Raw genomic sequence first — 18,605 nt, 5'->3', positions numbered from 1 at the left:
TGTATTAAATGACTATCCTATTTTTTTTTAATAACTTCAAAAATTTGAAAATAACACTGTCTGAAAATAACTATTCTTCCTGTTTATTGTCTGTCTCCTTCCTATTAAATGTAAGCTCTACGACATCAAAGATCTCTTCGTCTTACTCACTGTGCACCCTTGGAACGTAGGTTTCTGGTATGTAGTAGGAGCTGATTAAGTGTTGTTGATGAATGCAGACATAGACTTGGGTCACCCACCCTGCTTGCTACTTGGCCCCTTATATCATCCCTTGGCTACTGAGAACTTGTCCACTTGTGCCATCTCCTTGGCCTGAAGGAAAGGGTCTCCACCCATCACATGCAAGCCATCAAAGTATATGGAGGTCATGACGGTACAAAATTGTTTATACTCTAACAGGCTAGGAGGCCTCCCTTTCCTCCCAGCTAACCACTGCATTGGTCACGTCGTCTTTATCTTCTCAACTTATCCCCCACCCCACTTTTGACATGCCACCTTCATTGATGGCTCTGATGGGTGGCCTTGTGGTTTACAGGGAAGTGTTGGGTCCATCAGAAGACCTGAGTTGTGGGCATATGAAGAGCAGGGCTTTGGGAACTTAATGAAATTCTCTGAGTCTTGGTGTCCCCATCTGGCCAGTAATAATAATGGGTTGGATGGGGATGGATGTATATTTTTGGAGTCATGAGGGCTGATTGCATATGAAGGGTGGAAAGCCAAATATAACCCACAAACAAGAGGTGATGGTGGTGGAATTTCAGGCCGTGTGAGAGGAGGAGGTGGCCAGTGCTGGCACGTGTTCTCTCTGAGTGGAGCATTGCGTGGTTCCATCTGCTGAGTGATGTGCAGAGCAGATTCATAAGAGCTGCAGGGTCCACTTCAAGGTCTCCTGGGTTTCGCAGTGGGTTTGATCCTCTATCACACCTTGGATCCACCTCTTGGACTCTCATGCCCCTGGTAACACAGCTTCTGAACAGGTCCTGAAATGAGGTGTCGGCAGCATCCAACAGGATTCCTTCCTCTGCTTGGCCTTGCCCCAGGCCATCCAGCACCCTGCCCCTCATGTTCTTGTCACCTGGAGAAGGAGGAGGGGTTGACCGATTCATAGGGGTGCTATGGGAGGGACCAGGTTCCCTCCGGAATGCTGGCGAGAGGGCCTGACCTTGATGTGGGGGCAGAGGTGGACTTGTTGAGACCCATGCTGTGTGGCTTCTACAGTGATGGGCACCTTGGAGAATGGTCTTGGAGGGCCTTTGCCATTCTGTGCTTCGCTTGAGAAATGGCAGCAGAATAGGGATTCAGATTTCCTGTTCCTTGTTCATATGTTGCTGGCACCAATATGGAAATAGAGAGAGGTCTCAGCAAAATGGTGTGGGGTGGGTGGAGGCAAAGGAGTTGGAAGATAAGACTGTGTTAGTTAATGGAGAATCATTGCCAGAACCCACAGGTCTCCTTGGTCCTTTGATTCCTAGGTGTGTGTCCAGCAGGTGGGAGAGGCAGGATGAGACAGTGTCAGGTCCCCCCACTGCCTGGGACCCAAACACCTAAAGCCCATGAGAATAAGGAGAGAGTGGGGGGCTAAGAACCTCCTGCTTAGGAGGTACGGCCTCCTAATACTACCATTATTTGATCAAATATTTTAAAAATTCAGTGTTGCCTTGGTGATAGAGATTATTTCCAAACTTGAAGATATCAAATACCCTATTTTGCTAGCTCCTTCTCTGTTTACAGGTAATAGTGCCTGGTCCCCAAACTTTGTTCCAGTCGATGCTGAACTTTTTTTTTTTTAAAGGCGTGACTATAGCTCTGTTCGGCTTCCGGCTGCAGGGAAGATTTCTGCCAAGATTTGCGGCACGCAGCTGAAATGTGTTTTGTATTTTATGAGCTTTGGCTCATCGTGGAATTAAATAGCACTAATTACATGAATATAGACCAGCAAGGGATACAACTGTTCACTTCCTGATTTTCTGGGGGATTGAAAAAGAAAGGGAGGAGGAGGACAAGGACAAGGAGGGGACCAGGGAGAGAGCTCTCTCACCAGACATTAGGTGACACAGAAGTGCAGTTATTTAGCCTAAATCTGCCCCAAGTGGCCTGTTCCCTCATGTTGCCCCTGCTGGGTGGAGTCACTCAATTCCTGTCAGCAGGAAGACCCTGTGGGCTGGAAGGCAAGAGGTCAGGCTGTGGGATGCAGGGCTACTCTGAAGGAGCTGGCATTGATGCTCTGGGTGGGAAGAGGCATTCTGGGAACAGAGTAGTACCTGGGAGAGATGCTGAGTGCAAGGATCTGAGCACAGTGGGTTCCCATCTGGGTCCCCCTGGAAACCTGCTTCTAGCATCCTTTCCAAACCTATTGACTTTTTTTTAGTTAGAAAAGTCTACTGAGAGATTTCCAGCCGTCTAAAGAGAGGAATTTCCATTCCTTTAAAAATTTTCTACTCTTGCTCAAGATAGGAGATGAAATAGTCAGGATCTCCTTATTGTGGGGTGGTGGTTAAGCCCTTTAGTGGGTGGGGGAGCCTCAGAGCTTGGAGGCCTCCTGATGATTCTTCATTCAACTGTCGAGAGACTCGGGGTCCTCAGAGGCTGGGAGCAGTGAAGGCCCCTCCTTGGAGGGTTAACTTGCTCTCTGGAGTCTGACTCAGTGAATTGGCCAATGCCTGAGCTGACAGTGTGTCCTGCTCCAGCAATCCTTACTGAGAGAGAGAAAATAGGTTCAATGAGTGTGATGGAAGCTGGCTTAACAGATGCATGCCCTGCGTTCTCCAGGGCCAGATCATGGGACTCAACCAGTGGGCCCTCCCAAAGCACCGCACAACTTGGACTTTAGCCACTACAAAGCCTTCAAGCAAAGATGCAAAGAGACTCGAGAGAGAGACTTCAGTACCAGCCTTCAGTTTTGCAGTGAACACCCACCCCTGGGTGTTGTCACCCTCACCATTTCATGGCAAAGGCCACTTGAGGAACCCTCCCAACATCAGTGTCAGCCTGTGCTCCATGCAGCCTGAAATGCTTCACTCTCATTCCTTCTAGAATTAAGTCCAAAAGAAGCATAATGAATGACCTTGACTCAGCACCCTGTTTCCAGAAATGCCATTTTACAAATGGGGACACTGAGGCATCAAGAAAGCAGGACTGTGGCCAGTGAGAAGGACCATTCCTGATGCCTGTAGCATCCTTGCTACTGTGATTCAGAGAGAAAGGGGTTCTTAGGAGTGACCTTGGCTGACAGGTCAACTGCTGTGAATGAAGAAGATCCAGCCTCTTCCTGCAACCGTGGCAGGAGAGAAGGGCCTTGAGAGAGAGGAGCTCGCTAGCCTGAAGCCCACAAGATGTCACTTTGCTTTCTGGGAGTCCAGGGCGAGAAGATGCTGAGGCTCAGGGGAGGGGCGAATGGGTGGCTGGGGGAGCCTCCATTTTAGATGAAGATCAGACAGCAAAGCAAGCCTTCAGTCTACTTCACCCCAGGCCACACTCTTGAGATGGGCCTGGGTGGGTCGATGACTGTCCCCAGCTTGTGGTGGGCCCCCCAGACCCCTATCTGTGATGCGAATGTCTACCCAGACCTTGGGGCAGCAAAAGTGACAACAAATACTCCCTTTGTTACAGCTTTGGGGTGCCTTGAACATCTTCCTATGATATGCCCCCATTTCTGCATATCCACAGGCCAGTGGGGACGCTCAGAAGTAACTGGGAGCTAGCCCCCCTGGACAGGGCATTTTTCACCGGCAAGACCAAGGATTGGGATGGGAGAGAGTGACCACATGGACGCCAAGTCAGCTTGGGACATCTGCCCCCCAGTTCCTGGCCGGCCGGTTCCTTTAAATGAGACCCTGGAAAGAAGCTGACAATTGTGTCCTCCCAGCCCAGGCTGCTACTGAGAGTGTTGTGTTTTGAAAGCCTCGCAGCCAGACTTGGAGTAAAGAGGCTCATTGCTTAGCGACTCCCCCGCCCGAGCACAGGGCCTGGAATATAAAGGACTGCCGTGGTGTAATAATAGCATTCCACATTGGGCTGCCTGGGCTTCACTGGAGCTCCCACTCGGCTCTGCTGGGAGTGGTGGACTTGGCCAGGAACAGGTGGTTCTGCACCCTGGGAGGGGGCTCCCTCAAGGCCAAGGAGGGGAGGCTTGGGGGAGGGGAAACCACAGATGGGGGCCTCAGGGTTCCAGCATGGACCTAATCTCTGAATGGGGGTGGCTCCCTGGCTCATTCTCTGGCAGGGGCTTCTTCCAGGCTGATTGCAAAGGCTCTGTCCATGGTAATCGTGTTCCCCCAGCCCTGTCTAATAAACTGGGAAGTAAAGAATTAAGTCACTGAGCTTGGTGCTGATTTTCCCAGGGACCGGGCTGGTTGCCTGGCAGCCAGACTCTAAGCTTGGGCCTGGCTCCCCATGTCTCCCTCTCCGTACCTTTTATGCCCTTCTCTAGCTCTTCCCTGACCACAGATGGCACATTTCTCATTGCTCAAAGGAACAGAAGCAGAGCGAAAGCAGACTGGAGGGATTGATCCCTGGGCTTGTGACCTGCCCCTGCTGTTGCTGCCTTCTGCTTTTGTGCTGGGTTACAACCAGGCTGACCCTTCTGGGCATGCCCCCGCCCCACCAGCCCTGCATAGGAGACTGTTTAGTCACAGCGCTGTGACCTCCTCCTGGGAGGACAGTTCCTTTGGCCTGACCTTTCCCCTAGTGGTAGTGATGGAATGCACCAGGACACCCACACCTGGAGTGCTCATCCTCCCATGAATGCGGCAGTCATTTCTGAGACATTGACGAGGAGGGGTAGCAGCGAAGGCCAGGACTTGGCAGTGTAGCGCACAGGGGATGCTATAACCATCGTGTCTTCTTCTAGAAGGCAGGGACAGATGTTCTATGAAAAAAATAATTCTCCGGGAAAAGAAAGAAAATCACAATTCATGGCTCCTTCTTCTAGAAACCAAGAGTTTAAACTGAGAAATGCAAACAGGAAAAAATGCCAGTTACTTCCTGAAGGTGTTCTTCTGAATGCATTGATTACAAATTGGAGGAGGAATCTTACAAAGACCTTTGTCCATTTTACTGATTCGGATCAGTGGCTGGCTGGTGTTTCGTAGGTGAAATAGAAAGGGGACCTGGGCCGTGTCCCCAGTCCCCCCACTGCTGCCAGCTGTACACACATAAGGTGCCTCCTTGGTCCCAAACTTCAGAAAGACCACTTCAGAGTAACATGAAGATTTTTTGCCCCGGGGAGACACTGGCATGGCCATCTCCCACCTTGCTGGGCTTGGTGACTTGCAGTCTGGCTTTGGGAACAAGGAGGGAGCTACTGACACTAAAAGAGGACTTTCCCTGGGGTCAGCCTCATGTACTCCAAGGAACAGAACCCCCCGGTACCAGTTTCGGATTGGAACCAGCTCAGATACTGTGTGCTGGCTGTGTTCTGTGTTCATTTGGTTGGTGCCCACTGTTGGGACACACGAGTCCACCAGTTCAGAGCCTCGTCCCAGTTCAGTTCAGTCGCTCAGTCGTGTCCAACCCTTTGCAACCCCATGGAGCGCAGCACATCAGGCCTCCCTGTCCGTTACCAACTCCTGGAGTCTACTCAAACTCATGTCCATTGAGTCGGTGATGCCATCCAACCATCTCATCCTCTGTCGTCCCCTTCTCCTTCCGCCTTCAGTCTTTCCCATCATCAGGGTCCTTTCCAATTAGTCGGTTCTTCACATGAGGTGGCCAAAGTATTGGAGTTTTAGCTTCAGCATCAGTCCTTCGAATGAATATTTAGGACTGATTTCCTTTAGGATGGACTGGTTGGATCTCCTTGCAGTCCAAGGGACTCTCAAGAGTCTGCTCCAACACCACAGTTCAAAAGCATCAATTCTCTGGCACTCGGCTTTCTTTATAGTCCAACTCTCACATCCATACATGACCACTGGAAAAACCATAGCCTTGCTTAGAAGGACATTCATTGGCAAAGTAATATCTCTGCATTTTAATATGCTGTCTAGGTTGGTCATAACTTTTCTTCCAAGGAGCAAGCATCTTTTAATTTCATGGCTTCAGTCACCATCTACAGTGATTTTGGAGCCCCCCAAAATAAAGTCTGTCACTGTTTCCATTGTTTCCCCATCTATTTGCCATGAAGTGAACTGAACTGATGGGACTGGATGCCATGATCTTAGTTTTCTGAATGTTGAGTTTTAAGCCAACTTTTTCACTCTCCTCTTTCACTTTCATCAAGAGGCTCTTTAGTTCTTCTTCGCTTTCTGCTATAAGTGAGGTGTCATCTGCATATCTGAGGTTATTGATATTTCTCCTGGCAAGCTTGATTCCAGCTCATACTTCATCCAGTCCAGCATTTCTCATGATGTACTCTGCATATAAGTTATATAAGCAGAGTGACAATACAAAGTCTTAACGTACTCCTTTCCTGATTTGGAACCAGTCTGTTGTTCCTTGTCCAGTTCTGACTGTTGCTTCTTGACCTGCATACAGATTTCTCAGGAGGCAGAATGGTTTATTTCTTGTCTGACTTGGATGTCTGTGGTTGGTCAGTGGGTCCTTCCATTTTGAGGCTCCATGATCTTTCAGGGCCTCAGAATCCTCTTTATCCAGCTGGTGAAAGGCTCTTTAGAGAAGACATAGCCATTTCTTACCTGTTTTGGCATGAAAGTGTCACCATGACTCCTTCACCAGTCATGTGGTTACACCTGGAGGCCATGTGGATGCAGAGAGGCCAGGGAGACCATAGCTGGTAGGCATCTCTTATCAACAGCTTTACATCAGGAGCTGCAGTGATGGAGAAGCATACTGTTTTGGTGGATAGCTAGCTTCCTGTCCCCCTGGGCTCACCTGCACAAGAGATGGATTACCTCTAGTGTAGCCCCATCAGGAGGATGAAGGAGGATGAAGTTCCTGGTTTCTAGGAAACCAGGTGGGACTGAGAGGTAGAGCTTGGCAGAGCTTGCCAGTGACTGTGGACAACCTCAAAGAGGAAAGCTACAGGGTCCAATATACCTTAGCCACCAGACAGCAGGGCTACTGTTCTCTGCTTTGGAGTGTCTATAGTCCTTGACACCCAGCTCAGAACCCCACACGTGATACATATTCCATCAACACTCATTTGCCGAATGAACGAACACATCCTGACTTCCAGCAACTGGGTCTCCTGTGTTGTCTCTTTTCCTCACTGCAGTTTAGTTTTCATGCCCAGCTCTTTCTTCTCAACAGGGTCTGTGCTGAGTTCCTATGCTGAGTAGGGAGATGGTCCTCAAGTCTAATTTGTGGATGCCAGGCAACCTATTATGATGTTCCACTTGGTAGACTGGCAGCTCCCATTGTAAACCGTGTCTGAGAGATGTAGTTTCCCGTTGCATTTGAAGACATGTTTTTAATGAACAAAATAGGCTATTTAAGTAGCTACATGCCCTGGATTACAGTGGGTAAAGTCAGCATTGTGAGTTTGGCCTAAGTGGCTCAGCACTGAGATTTACATGGTACTTCAGTTGTAGGGGAATCCCAGCTGCTGTCTCATACACTCTTCTGTGAAGTCATCATTCATTCCTCATTTAGTCACTCATCAACTCGTTCATTCATAATTCATCCATCCACTCGTTTATGCATTCCCAAACATTTATGACATACCAACCATGTATCCAGCTCTGGGCTTGAAATAGAAGAGAATAGTGGCAAAAAATACATAGTAATTTCTAACCTCCAGAAGCTCATATTTTTTAGAGAAGGGGGAGCATCAATGGGCAAATATAACAGCGTTTGTGGGATGTGAGACAAACCTGAGTTCCTGCAGTAACACATGGGTGAGGGGCTGTCCTAGACCAATGCCAGGGTCAGACAAGATTCATCAGAAGAATGAGGCCTTAGGGCAGGGGTTGGGGTTGTCATCCCAGGCCAGGTAACCACCTATGCAGAAGACACGGGGGTGTGGACAGGTGAAGTTCCAAAGAGACTTGTCAGCATGGCCTTCAAGGCAAAGGCCCAGCAGACAGGGGAGCATTGTGGTAGACTATGAAAGTCAACATGCACACACACACTCATTATATTAGCAAAATTCTTGTTTATCTCTGGGGCAGTGGGACCCAGGCATGACTACTTCTTATGAAAGGACAATCTATTAGAGAGGATGTGGTGAGAGACACTTATTCTTTTGGCTGGGAGGCTGGATTTTTCTGTGTATGGGTCATAATTCTTTCATTAACAAGTGCCAGAACCCTTGCTGGCTTATGTAAAAGGGGAATTTTTGGCTCCTGTAGCTGAAAAGTATAAGCATAGAGCTGACTTCAGTGCACGTGATTTAGACATCTGTGTGATCACCAGGACCTGGGACTCAGGACTTTCCGTGCCCTGGCTCAACTCTGCCCTCCTGGCACTAGGCTTCCCTCTCTTCAGGGTCCCCTCCCCTCTCCAACCCCTCTGGTTACAAGATGGTGCCCAGAGTTCTTAAGCCTGCCCCTCTCCAAGGACACAGCCAATGGCAGACCTAGAATGTTTTCCTCAGCACTCCTGTCCAAAGCCTATTGCCTCCCAGAGATTCTGATCCAACCAAGTGCCCATTCCTGAACCAGTCACTGGGACCTGCCCCTGCTCTGTGCTGATTGGTTTGAGCTTGGGTGACATGTCCTCCCCTGAACCAGGGGTGAAGTTAATTTTCCCAGAAACTTTTGGCTGAGAAAGGGTGAAGGGGTGGATCTCTAGAGGATAAATGAATAGTAGCAAAAACAACAGGTGTCTACTGTGTCTTAACAGTGTCTTCCAATTTTTGTTTTTTGATCATGACTGTATTAGTCAGGGTTTTCCAGAGAAGCAGAAGCTGTGTGTGTGTGTGTGTGTGTGTGTGTGTGTGTGTAGAGAGAGGGGGGGGTTTATTTTAAGGAATTAGGTCATGCAATTATAGAGGCTCCAAGTCCAAAATCAGCAGAGTAAGACTGCAGACTTGAGACTCAGAGGAAAGCCCATGTCGTCGTAGTTCAAGTCCAAAGGCATCGGCTGCAGAATTCCCTCTCCCTTGGGGAGGTCACGCTTTTGTTTGAGTCAGTCTTCAACTGATTGGGTGGCTGCACACCCATATTATAGGGGGGAGTCTGCCTCACTCAAAGTCCACTGATTCAAATGGTAATCGCATCCAAAAACACCCTCTCAGAAACATCCAGGATAACATTTGCCCACATATCTGGGCACCATGGCCCAGTCAAGTGGACACATCATAGTTACCCTGACAGTGACCGACTGTAGGAAGTAGACTTACTTCACACTCATGCATGCACTTACGTGGCTGAAACATCAGTCTCACAAAAGTTTTATCCTTCCTAAATGTGACATGCTTTTATTTTTCTCCTCGATTTTATTTCATTAAAAAGAGCACATGTGGCCTGCTCGGTTGATTTCTAGACTCAAAATGGATTGTGATTTGTCTTTTGAAACGCCATCCCAGAAGACATTTTCTGGATGTTCTATTATTCCATAGCAAAGGTCCTGAGGACAAGAGGATTCTGTTCAGAGGGTCAGGGAAGGTACTATGTGCCACCGAGGAAGACCTGAAGAGATTTCCAAGTCCCAGTATGACTGGCTGTGACCCCAGCCAGGACCTATAACTACTCATGCATCTGTTTCCTTATCAGTAAAGGCTGCCTACTTACAAATACTTCTTCTGCCTAACAGGGTTGGCATGCACAGTACAGTCAGAACAAGGTAATATATATGAAAACACTTTGTAAACTCAGAAGTAATTTGGTGCAGTAATTGCTATTTTTAAACTACTCTATAATAACTTTCTTCTCTGCCACTCAAGAATCTGAGAAGATGATGCTATTTCATGAAAATTAGTTTGAGCTCTTCACCACGTGCCACATAAAACAAAGCCCCAATTTCTTTAATCAAAATGATGATCAGCTTCTAAAAATGAGTCCCACCTCTCCTGAGATGATTTAGAATTAAAATTTGATTTCAAAGAGGGGGAAAACAGCAGCGTGTTTGGGTTTGATTCAGAGTCTTTCAGTCCCACCTTCCTGAGCCTTTCTCATTCTTCCTAGTTCCTGAGTCCTTCAGGGCCATTTGGGGTGACTCGGCTTCATTATTTGCCTTGAAGCATCTGAACTGGGCTGAATGCCACCTCCAATACTTGGTTTTTCAAATCAACTGAGTGATGACCCAAGAGAGAAATGGCAGATGGGACCTGGAATCTCAATGGGGGTTTCCTAGGTCACATCCTCACTTACCAGAATTAAATCCAGCTTTGCCAGGATGGACGGCCTCAGGCAGCCTTGGGCGGGGGCAGGTGGGCAACTCTACCCACCTTTGGGTCTGGCACTGGGCTGGGAGGGCTGCAGTTGGTTCACCCCTCGGTGGCACTGGGTGGGGTCTCTGATGAGGCAAGCTGGGGCCCTCCACATCCCTGGAGCTCACATCCCTACCTCCCCCATTCTCTTCCATTTCTCTTATTTGTTTTCTAATCAGTCTCTTTCGTGGTGTGTGAAATGAGAGGCTGGTTATTCCTATCACACGTTATTGTTTTCTGTGGGTTCCCCCCTCTCCAGGCACAGTAATTTCGCCGTCCCCAGATGAGGGTGACGAGTGTTTGAGATGCATAACTGTGTCTCATTTCAGTGCCTAATAGAAGATGGGGAATGAGGCCTGGCACCTTTCTGCTCAGTAAATTTATAATTACAGGCTTCCTCGTCTCGCCTCTTGCAAACCAGAGAGCTGTTGATTGGCTTGTGGGCCTGTGAGTGGGTACAGTAAGGCAGGGCTGTGGCAGGCATGCTTTCCTGGTGCTCGGCAGGTTCCAATACAGGGACTGTTGACAGTTCCCTCCAGAAGGCTGGTGGCTGAGGCCTGACCCTCACCTGCCTGTCTGGAATGAGGATTACCAACCCTGCTGGAATTTGGCTGTTGGCAGCGGTGTTCTCAGAGCTGCAGTAGCCAGCAGAGCACATGGCACCCATAAAGCAGGCTCCTTCAGACAAAGGCTGAAGGGGTTCAGGTAAAGTCGGGAGATAGGCCAAGGGTGGTGAGAAGAGCCCTGGATTGGGAGTCCAGGGACTTGAGCTTGACCCCATCCCCACTGTGAGCTCACTGCGTGACCTCCTGCAAGTCATTTAACATCTGTGGGTTACAGCTTTCTTGTCTCTAAAATCAGCGGTTGGAATTGTCCAAAATGGATCATCTCTTTCAGATAAACTTCTAGATTCTGATACTTAGATGTGCACAGGCAATTCACAATGAACCATCCTGACCCCTCATCACTTACAGAGATGGTACCTTTGGGTATTTTTTGATCCTAGTCCTTCTAATCTTGTTAAAGTCTTGTCAACAACAACAACAACACAACAACATCCACAACTCACACATAAGAAACACTTACTTGGGGCCGGGAGAGACTGTGTGCCAGGCACTTTCCAGTCATTATTGCTTTTAGAAATAAATACCTGTGCCTGCCTGATGGGCGTTACCTGTGAGGTTATGCCCTGGGGGTTCCAGGGGCTTTGCTTTCCCCCTACAGAGCTAGGAGAGATATTGCTGGGTGATGTATTGGGATTTCTGTGTGTGGGAACTTAACGTGGATTAAAATGGACTTCCAGGACTTCTCTAGTGGTCTAGTGGTTAAGACTTCACCTTCCAATGCAGGAGGTGAGAGTTCAATCCCTATTTGGGGGGCTAAGATCTCACATGCCACATGGCCAAAAAAACAAAGCATAAAACTGAAGCAGTGTAACAAATTTGATAAGAGCTTTCACTGGAAAGAATCAAAATTTAAAAATAAATAAGTAAATAAAATAAAATTGACTTCTGGGGGCTCTGGAATTGTGCTTTACTAGAAAGAGGACAGCTTTTGTAGTACTACAATGCTGGGCTTCACCTGAGCTTTCCTGGTATCCCAGTCAGTAAAGAATCTGCCTGTAGTGCAGGAAACCCAGGTTCGATCCCTGGTTTGGAAAGATCCCCTGGAAAAGGAAATGGCACTCCATTCCAGTATTCTTGCTTAGAAAATCCTATGGACAGAGGAGTCTGGTGGGTCTCAGGAGTCAGACACGACTTAGTGACTAGACCACCACCACCACCAATGCTGGGTTTCAGCCTCAGCTCTGCGAGCTTATGAGCCATGAGCCATGAGCCATGTGCTCTTGCTGAGCTGGCTTCCTCACCTGCAAAGCAAATCAAACACTTCTGACCCCAGCCAACAGGTGTCTGATGAGTGAGGTCATGGGTGTCCTAGCATTTGGTTGGGGCCGGGGGTCCTGTAAGTGATACACAGATGCTGATGCTCCTCCTCACCTCCAACCCTCTTCCTGCCAGCCAGAAAAAGGTCTTGAGTCTCCATTCCATGTCAGCTGTGGGTCTGGCACTGTGGACGCACCAATGAACAAGGTACCCCCTGCTCCCAGGGAGCTCTCACAGGCCTCAGCTCCAAACTCAGTTCTTTCAGCAAAGGTTAAACCGACAGGAGCATGGAGGTCCTTTCTGGAAGCAGGACCTAAGCTCCTCCCAAGTTTTTTCTTCTACACCGTGCATTTTAGTCTCAACTTCCCAGGGACACCTTGACAAGGTCCTGGCTCCCTTTCTCACCCTATGTCCTCCTGACTCATACGAACCGTGTTTTCTAGACAGATGCCTCCTGGTGTGCACCCTGAGGGTGCCCTCACTGTGGCTCCAAGAACCTCTCTCCAGGGAGGCCCTTCCTCTCCAGCTCTTCAGGTCCTCTCAAAGTTCAAGGCTCAGCCCAAATGCCCTGGCCTCTCTGAGGCATCCTGCAGCCTTCTCCTTGTTCCCCTTGCTCCAGGTTAGAGGTCAGCTGTACTCATCTGAGCTCTTGAAGTCCATCATCTAACATTCCATCATCTGAGTAACTGGGGTTCTGGCGGTATCCACCCCCCTGACTCAGGGTTCTTCCAGGGCCTGGTCAGGCCTCGACTGTCCTTGGATCCACAGTATCTTGCTCATTTGGAATGTGCCCTGAGCACATGTTTGCCTTGTGGGGGAAGAGATGAAGGTCATCTGCTGACAGGACTGCTGTTGGTTCTGGGTGTGGTATCCTCCACACCCTCCACGCCAGTTCCCCTCCTCTGATGTTTTTTTGAGAAGATTTGTGGTTTTCACTGGGACCTTTGCTGACAATGTCAAGTCTCTGTTTAGCTTTCTTCTTTCGTCTCTTGTTTATTAGCTCAGTTGTGTCCAACTCTTTTGGACCCCATGGACTGCAGCATACCAGGCTTCCCTGTCCTTCACCATCTCCCAGAGCTTGTTCAAACTCATGTCCATTGAGTCAATGATCCCATCCAACCATCTCATCCTCTGTCGTCCCTTTCTCCCCCTGCCCTCAATCTTTCCCAGCATCAGGATCTTTTCCAATGAGTAGGCTCCTCACATCAGGTGGCCAAGGTATTGGAGCTTCAACTTCAGTATCAGTCCTTCCAATGAATATTCAGGGTTGATTTCATTTAGGACTTTGCACTCTCTCTGCTTGGGAGTTCCCTGGTGGCTCAGATGGTAAAGAATCTGCCTGTAATGCAGGAGACCTAGGTTCGATCCCTGGGTCAGGAAGGTACCCTGGACAAGAGAATGACTACCCACTCCAGCGTTCTTTCCTGGAGAATTCCATGCACAGAGGAGCCTGGTTGGGCTATAGTCCATGGGGTTGCAAAGAGTCTGACATGACTGAGAGACTAACAGTAACTAACAAGTTGCTTGGGATGGGGGATGGGGGATAGGTCTTTGGCTCAGTCACCTACCTCTTCCCATCAGGTTGTTTCTGAGTTATTTGGGCAGGGACTGGGGGGAGAATGAAAGAAATTCCACAGAGGTGAGATGTACCTGAATAAGACATAGGCCATTCCTTCCCAGATTTCTCCCGAACTGGAAGAAATATGAAAAGCCATTTTCTGGAAATGCATGCCAAAAGGCATCTTGAATAGAAATGAATGAGACCATTAGGATGGAAAACTATATTGTTCCACAGGGAGTTGTTTATTTATTTATTTACTTCACCATTTCTTAAAGCATTTGTTCTCTGCCTTTAATGAAAACCTCTCAGAGGAGGCCTCACTATGGGCGGCAGCCAAGATCTGCCTCATTAAAATGACATCGAGGCTCAGAGCTGGGCAGTGGACCCAGAGGACTGGATTGCTGACACACAGTGAAGGGATCTGGGATTCGGGTTGTTAATTTGGCCTCTTGCACCGACCAGCAGGGATTGGGGTGGGGGGGAGGGGCAAAGGAGAACCTTCCCCTGCAGTAGGTGCAGACCCAGGGGGCTGGAGCTGTAATGGACAGCCCCCGAGGAAGGGTTGTTTGAACTGATCTGTTGTGTATAAGCCGTCACTGGTGGACATTCCCATCTGTGCCCGGCTGGGGTAAACTGAAATGGTTTAGCAGGACAATACGAGAGCGTGGACCTCAATTAACCTTTGTGCCAGTGACCTGATTTGCATGTATGATGTTTCCATGGACGTATGAGTTGGGCTCTCTTGCTTTTTTTAAAAAAATGAGTCAGTTTATTCAAGTATAGTTTTATACATATATAGCATTTCAAAAATTAATTTATTTTTGGCTATGCTGGGTCTTTGTTGGTGCGCATGGGCTTTCTCTAGTGCTGGTGAGCAGGGGCTACTCTCCAGTTGCAGTGCATGGGCTACTCATTGAAGTGACTTCCCTTCTTGAAGAAGCATGGGCCCTAGGTGCAAGAGCTTCAGTAGTTGTGGCGCAGGGGCTTGGTTGCTCTGAGGCACGTGGAATCTTCCTGGACCGGGGATCAAACCCATCTCCCTTGCATTGTTGGCAGGTGGATTCTTAACCACAGGATCCCCAGGGATGTCGGATGACCTTTACTGCTTTTACCTGTGCATCTTGGATATCTGCCCTCCGCTCTAAAGTGGGAGTGTCAGAGGTACTTACATCAGGAGGCTGCTAGTTAGGGTCCTAGTAGGAAACATCCTACATGCAAATCAGGTCATTGGCACAAAGGTTAATAGAGGAGCTGTTGACCAGGTGCCTCCTCAGAGGCAGGGCGGTGTTTAGGGGCAAAAACACGGAGGCCCGTTATCTCCCCTAGGACCAAATGGAGGCAGACAGGAGGCAATTCACAGACCCTGGGGATGGGAAGGCCGAGTACACTCAGCCCACCTCCCCTCTTCCTAGCCTCTCTGCCCCACCCCCCCACCCCACTGGGTTTCTGCTGATTATCCTCACTTGGCTTCACCTAACTCGGCCCAAGGGCAAGGAACCTGCAGATGTAAGGGCTCCTGGGCACAGAGAAGGGAAGAGAGCAGAGCTGGGGGTGTGTGTGGTGGGGGGAGGGGCAAGTGGAAGATACATAGCACTAAAAATTTGTTCAAATGAAATGAGAGTCCCTGGAAGGTGCTGGACAGTGACTGATGCACAGTCAGGCATTCTGTGGGCAACGACTATCATCAACATCAACATTATCATCATCATTACCACCACCCTTATCACTGTTGCTAGCATCACTAGTATTATTACTAGTACTACTACTGACATGCCCACCTGCTGCCACTAGCTTGGGCTGAATCATACATGTATGCTGGGGACCAGCCCTGGCTTCCCCCCTTGAAGATCTATTTCAGCGTGTGCAGGATGCTTTGAGGGCCCAGCCAGACAAGCTATGGGGTGAAACTAAGACCTGGCCTTTGCCATCAGCATCACCTCTTTCCTTTCCCCCACAGGGAGCCTGCACTCCTCACGTGACACTGCTGTGCCCAGTGCCCCGTGCCCCGAGGACGCGTCTCTGAAATGAAAGCCATGCCTTGGAACTGGACTTGCCTGCTCTCCCATCTCCTGATGGTGGGGATGGGCTCCTCCACTCTGCTCCCCCGGCAGTCGCCTCCACCGTCCCAGAAGCGGTCTTTCGTCACCTTCCGCGGGGAGCCCGCCGAGAGCTTCAACCACCTGGTGGTGGATGAGAGGACAGGGCACATTTACGTGGGGGCCGTCAACCGGATCTACAAGCTCTCCAGTGACCTGAAGGTCCTGGTGACCCACCAGACGGGGCCGGATGAGGACAACCCCAAGTGCTACCCGCCCCGCATCGTCCAGACATGCAATGAACCCCTGACCCCCACCAACAATGTCAACAAGATGCTGCTGATAGACTACAAGGAGAACAGACTAATCGCCTGCGGGAGCCTGTACCAGGGCATCTGCAAGCTGCTGAGGCTGGAGGACCTCTTCAAGCTGGGGGAGCCTTTCCACAAGAAGGAACACTACCTGTCAGGAGTCAACGAGAGTGGCTCTGTCTTTGGGGTGATCGTCTCCTACAACAACCTGGACGACAAGCTCTTCATTGCCACCGCTGTGGATGGGAAGCCGGAGTATTTCCCCACCATCTCTAGCAGGAAACTGACCAAGAACTCGGAGGCAGACGGCATGTTCGCATATGTCTTCCACGACGAGTTTGTGGCCTCGATGATCAAGATCCCTTCGGACACTTTCACCGTCATCCCCGACTTTGATATCTACTATGTCTACGGCTTCAGCAGCGGCAACTTTGTCTATTTTTTGACGCTCCAGCCTGAGATGGTGTCTCCCCCGGGCTCTACCACAAAGGAGCAGGTTTATACGTCCAAGCTTGTGAGGCTTTGCAAGGAGGACACAGCCTTCAACTCCTACGTGGAGGTGCCCATCGGCTGTGAGCGCAGCGGGGTGGAGTACCGCCTGCTGCAGGCCGCCTACCTGTCCAAAGCCGGGGCTGTGCTCGCCCGGACCCTTGGGGTCCGCTCGGAGGACGACCTTCTCTTCACCGTCTTCTCCAAAGGCCAGAAACGGAAGATGAAATCCCTGGACGAGTCGGCCTTATGCATTTTCATCCTAAAGCAAATCAACGACCGCATTAAGGAGCGGCTGCAGTCCTGCTACCGGGGCGAGGGCACGCTGGACCTGGCCTGGCTCAAGGTGAAGGACATTCCCTGCAGCAGCGCGGTGAGTCCAGGGAGGACCTGTGGGCTGGGAGGGCACAGTGAGGAGGCCCAGGCTGTGGCCTCCACAGGGTGTGAACCACCTGTCGTCCCGTTTTGTAGATGAGACAAGTATATCCCACCTCTGGGGCTCCTTAGGCTCGGATCATCAGCAGCTCAGGCATGCTGTGACCACTAGCACTGAGCTTATGAGAGTCAGAGCCGGAGCTGAATGTAGATTTCCTATTGGCACTTTTCTCTGTTCTGATTGGCTCATTGGCTGAAAGAGGAGGGGCTAGAATAGGCGGGAATTGTATGCTGTACATTCCGCGAGGACCAGGCATTGTTGAAGGCTGCATTGTGTGTGCTGTGATGCCAGATGTGTACCCACCTTCTTTTTTTTTTAATTAATTGATTTATTTTAACTGGAAGATAATTATATTACAATATTGTGATTTTTTTCCCATACATAAACATGAATCAGCCACAGGTATACATGTGTCCCACCCGCATCCTGAACCCCCCCTCCCGCCTCCCTCCCCACCATATCCCTCCAGACTGTCCCAGAGCACGGGCTTTGGATGCCTCACCTCGTGCACTGGTGTACCCACCTTCTTACCAACCACACCTGTTAGTCACCCTTCTGACCATAGAATAAAACCATTTGGTGATGGGCGGAGAGCTTAGAGTAAAACCACTACTGGGAGTAGGGGAGGCAGTCATTTCACATTTGGAGTAGATGTAGAACTTCTGAAGAGGTATGTTTTTAGCCCCTTGTGTCTTTAGGAAATGGAAAAATAAGATCAGAAGGAATAGGATGAGAGTCCAGTGAACATAGTTGAAAAATAGAGCTTGCTTAGAACACTGCATTTGTTAAGCATCTTCTGTGTGCACAGTTCCATGGAGGAGATATGTCACGATGTCCAGAAGCAGCCATAGAGCAGTGCTGGGTGACAGAAGGGCTGAAGGAAACTGGAGGAAGGGGAGAATGAAGGGTTGGTTTGGGAAGCCTGCCCAGGGTCCTGATGGACAGACGACCTCAGGCTGCTGGGTAACCACAGGTGCTACAGGTGACACAGACTCCTGCCTTTCCCAGCCTAACCCACTTGTGACCCAAAGTGAAAAGCCTCTGCCTTTCTATGGCTTGACTTCTGTTCATCTTCATGGTTGTTTTTTCTCAACCACTCTTCAAGTGACTTGGAAGGTTCAGCTATTGGCATCTTCTATGCCCTGTGTCACTCTCCTTTCCCTTTTTCCTATTTATTGTCCATTTGAAAAATTATGAACCTTGTTTGAGAAAACTATACCGTAATATTAGTGTAGGAGAAGAAAAGTCAGTTCACTCATCAGGTAGAAGCATGCATATGTGTGGATGTAGTTCTTGACTCCTCGTCAAACTTTGATGGAATCCCACATTAGGAGAGGGTGTTTGGACTGATTTAAGAAGTGCAAGTTTCATTCATAAAGTGTGGCTGCTTGCCAAGCAGCCCTCAGAGGGCACTGGCACCCCACCCCCAGCATGTGGTGAGGTCGTTCCTCGGGGTACTGGGATTTGGGGTGATGGCAGGGGAGAGGAAGAGAAAGAAGGAACTCACTTGCCACCCAAAGTTTGTCTTTGGTGCCCTAGCATTTAGGCTCAGGCTGTTTTCTAGTGATGCATTTTCCAGAGGCTGAAATTATAAGATGTCATTTCTTCTTGGAGGTCCTGAA

At 49.4% G+C, this 18,605-nt stretch overlaps 1 protein-coding gene across 1 annotated transcript in view; it reads left to right on the top strand.

Annotated features, from left to right (window-relative positions):
• Nucleotides 1–18,605, top strand: part of PLXNA4 (plexin A4) — a 475,557-nt gene that overhangs the window by 56,322 nt on the left and 400,630 nt on the right. Inside the window, exon 2 of the mRNA XM_055590947.1 lies at nucleotides 15,669–16,920. Within this exon, the coding sequence (XP_055446922.1) occupies nucleotides 15,736–16,920 (1,185 nt within the window). The 5' untranslated portion in view covers nucleotides 15,669–15,735. The remainder of the gene's footprint in view (nucleotides 1–15,668; nucleotides 16,921–18,605) is intronic.

The sequence above is a fragment of the Bubalus kerabau genome, chromosome 8 (assembly GCF_029407905.1).
Source record: "Bubalus kerabau isolate K-KA32 ecotype Philippines breed swamp buffalo chromosome 8, PCC_UOA_SB_1v2, whole genome shotgun sequence".
In the NCBI taxonomy this organism is placed as follows: Eukaryota; Metazoa; Chordata; class Mammalia; order Artiodactyla; family Bovidae; genus Bubalus; species Bubalus kerabau.
The sequence above is the reverse complement of the archived record's forward strand: the minus strand, read 5'-3'. Positions and strand labels throughout refer to the sequence as shown.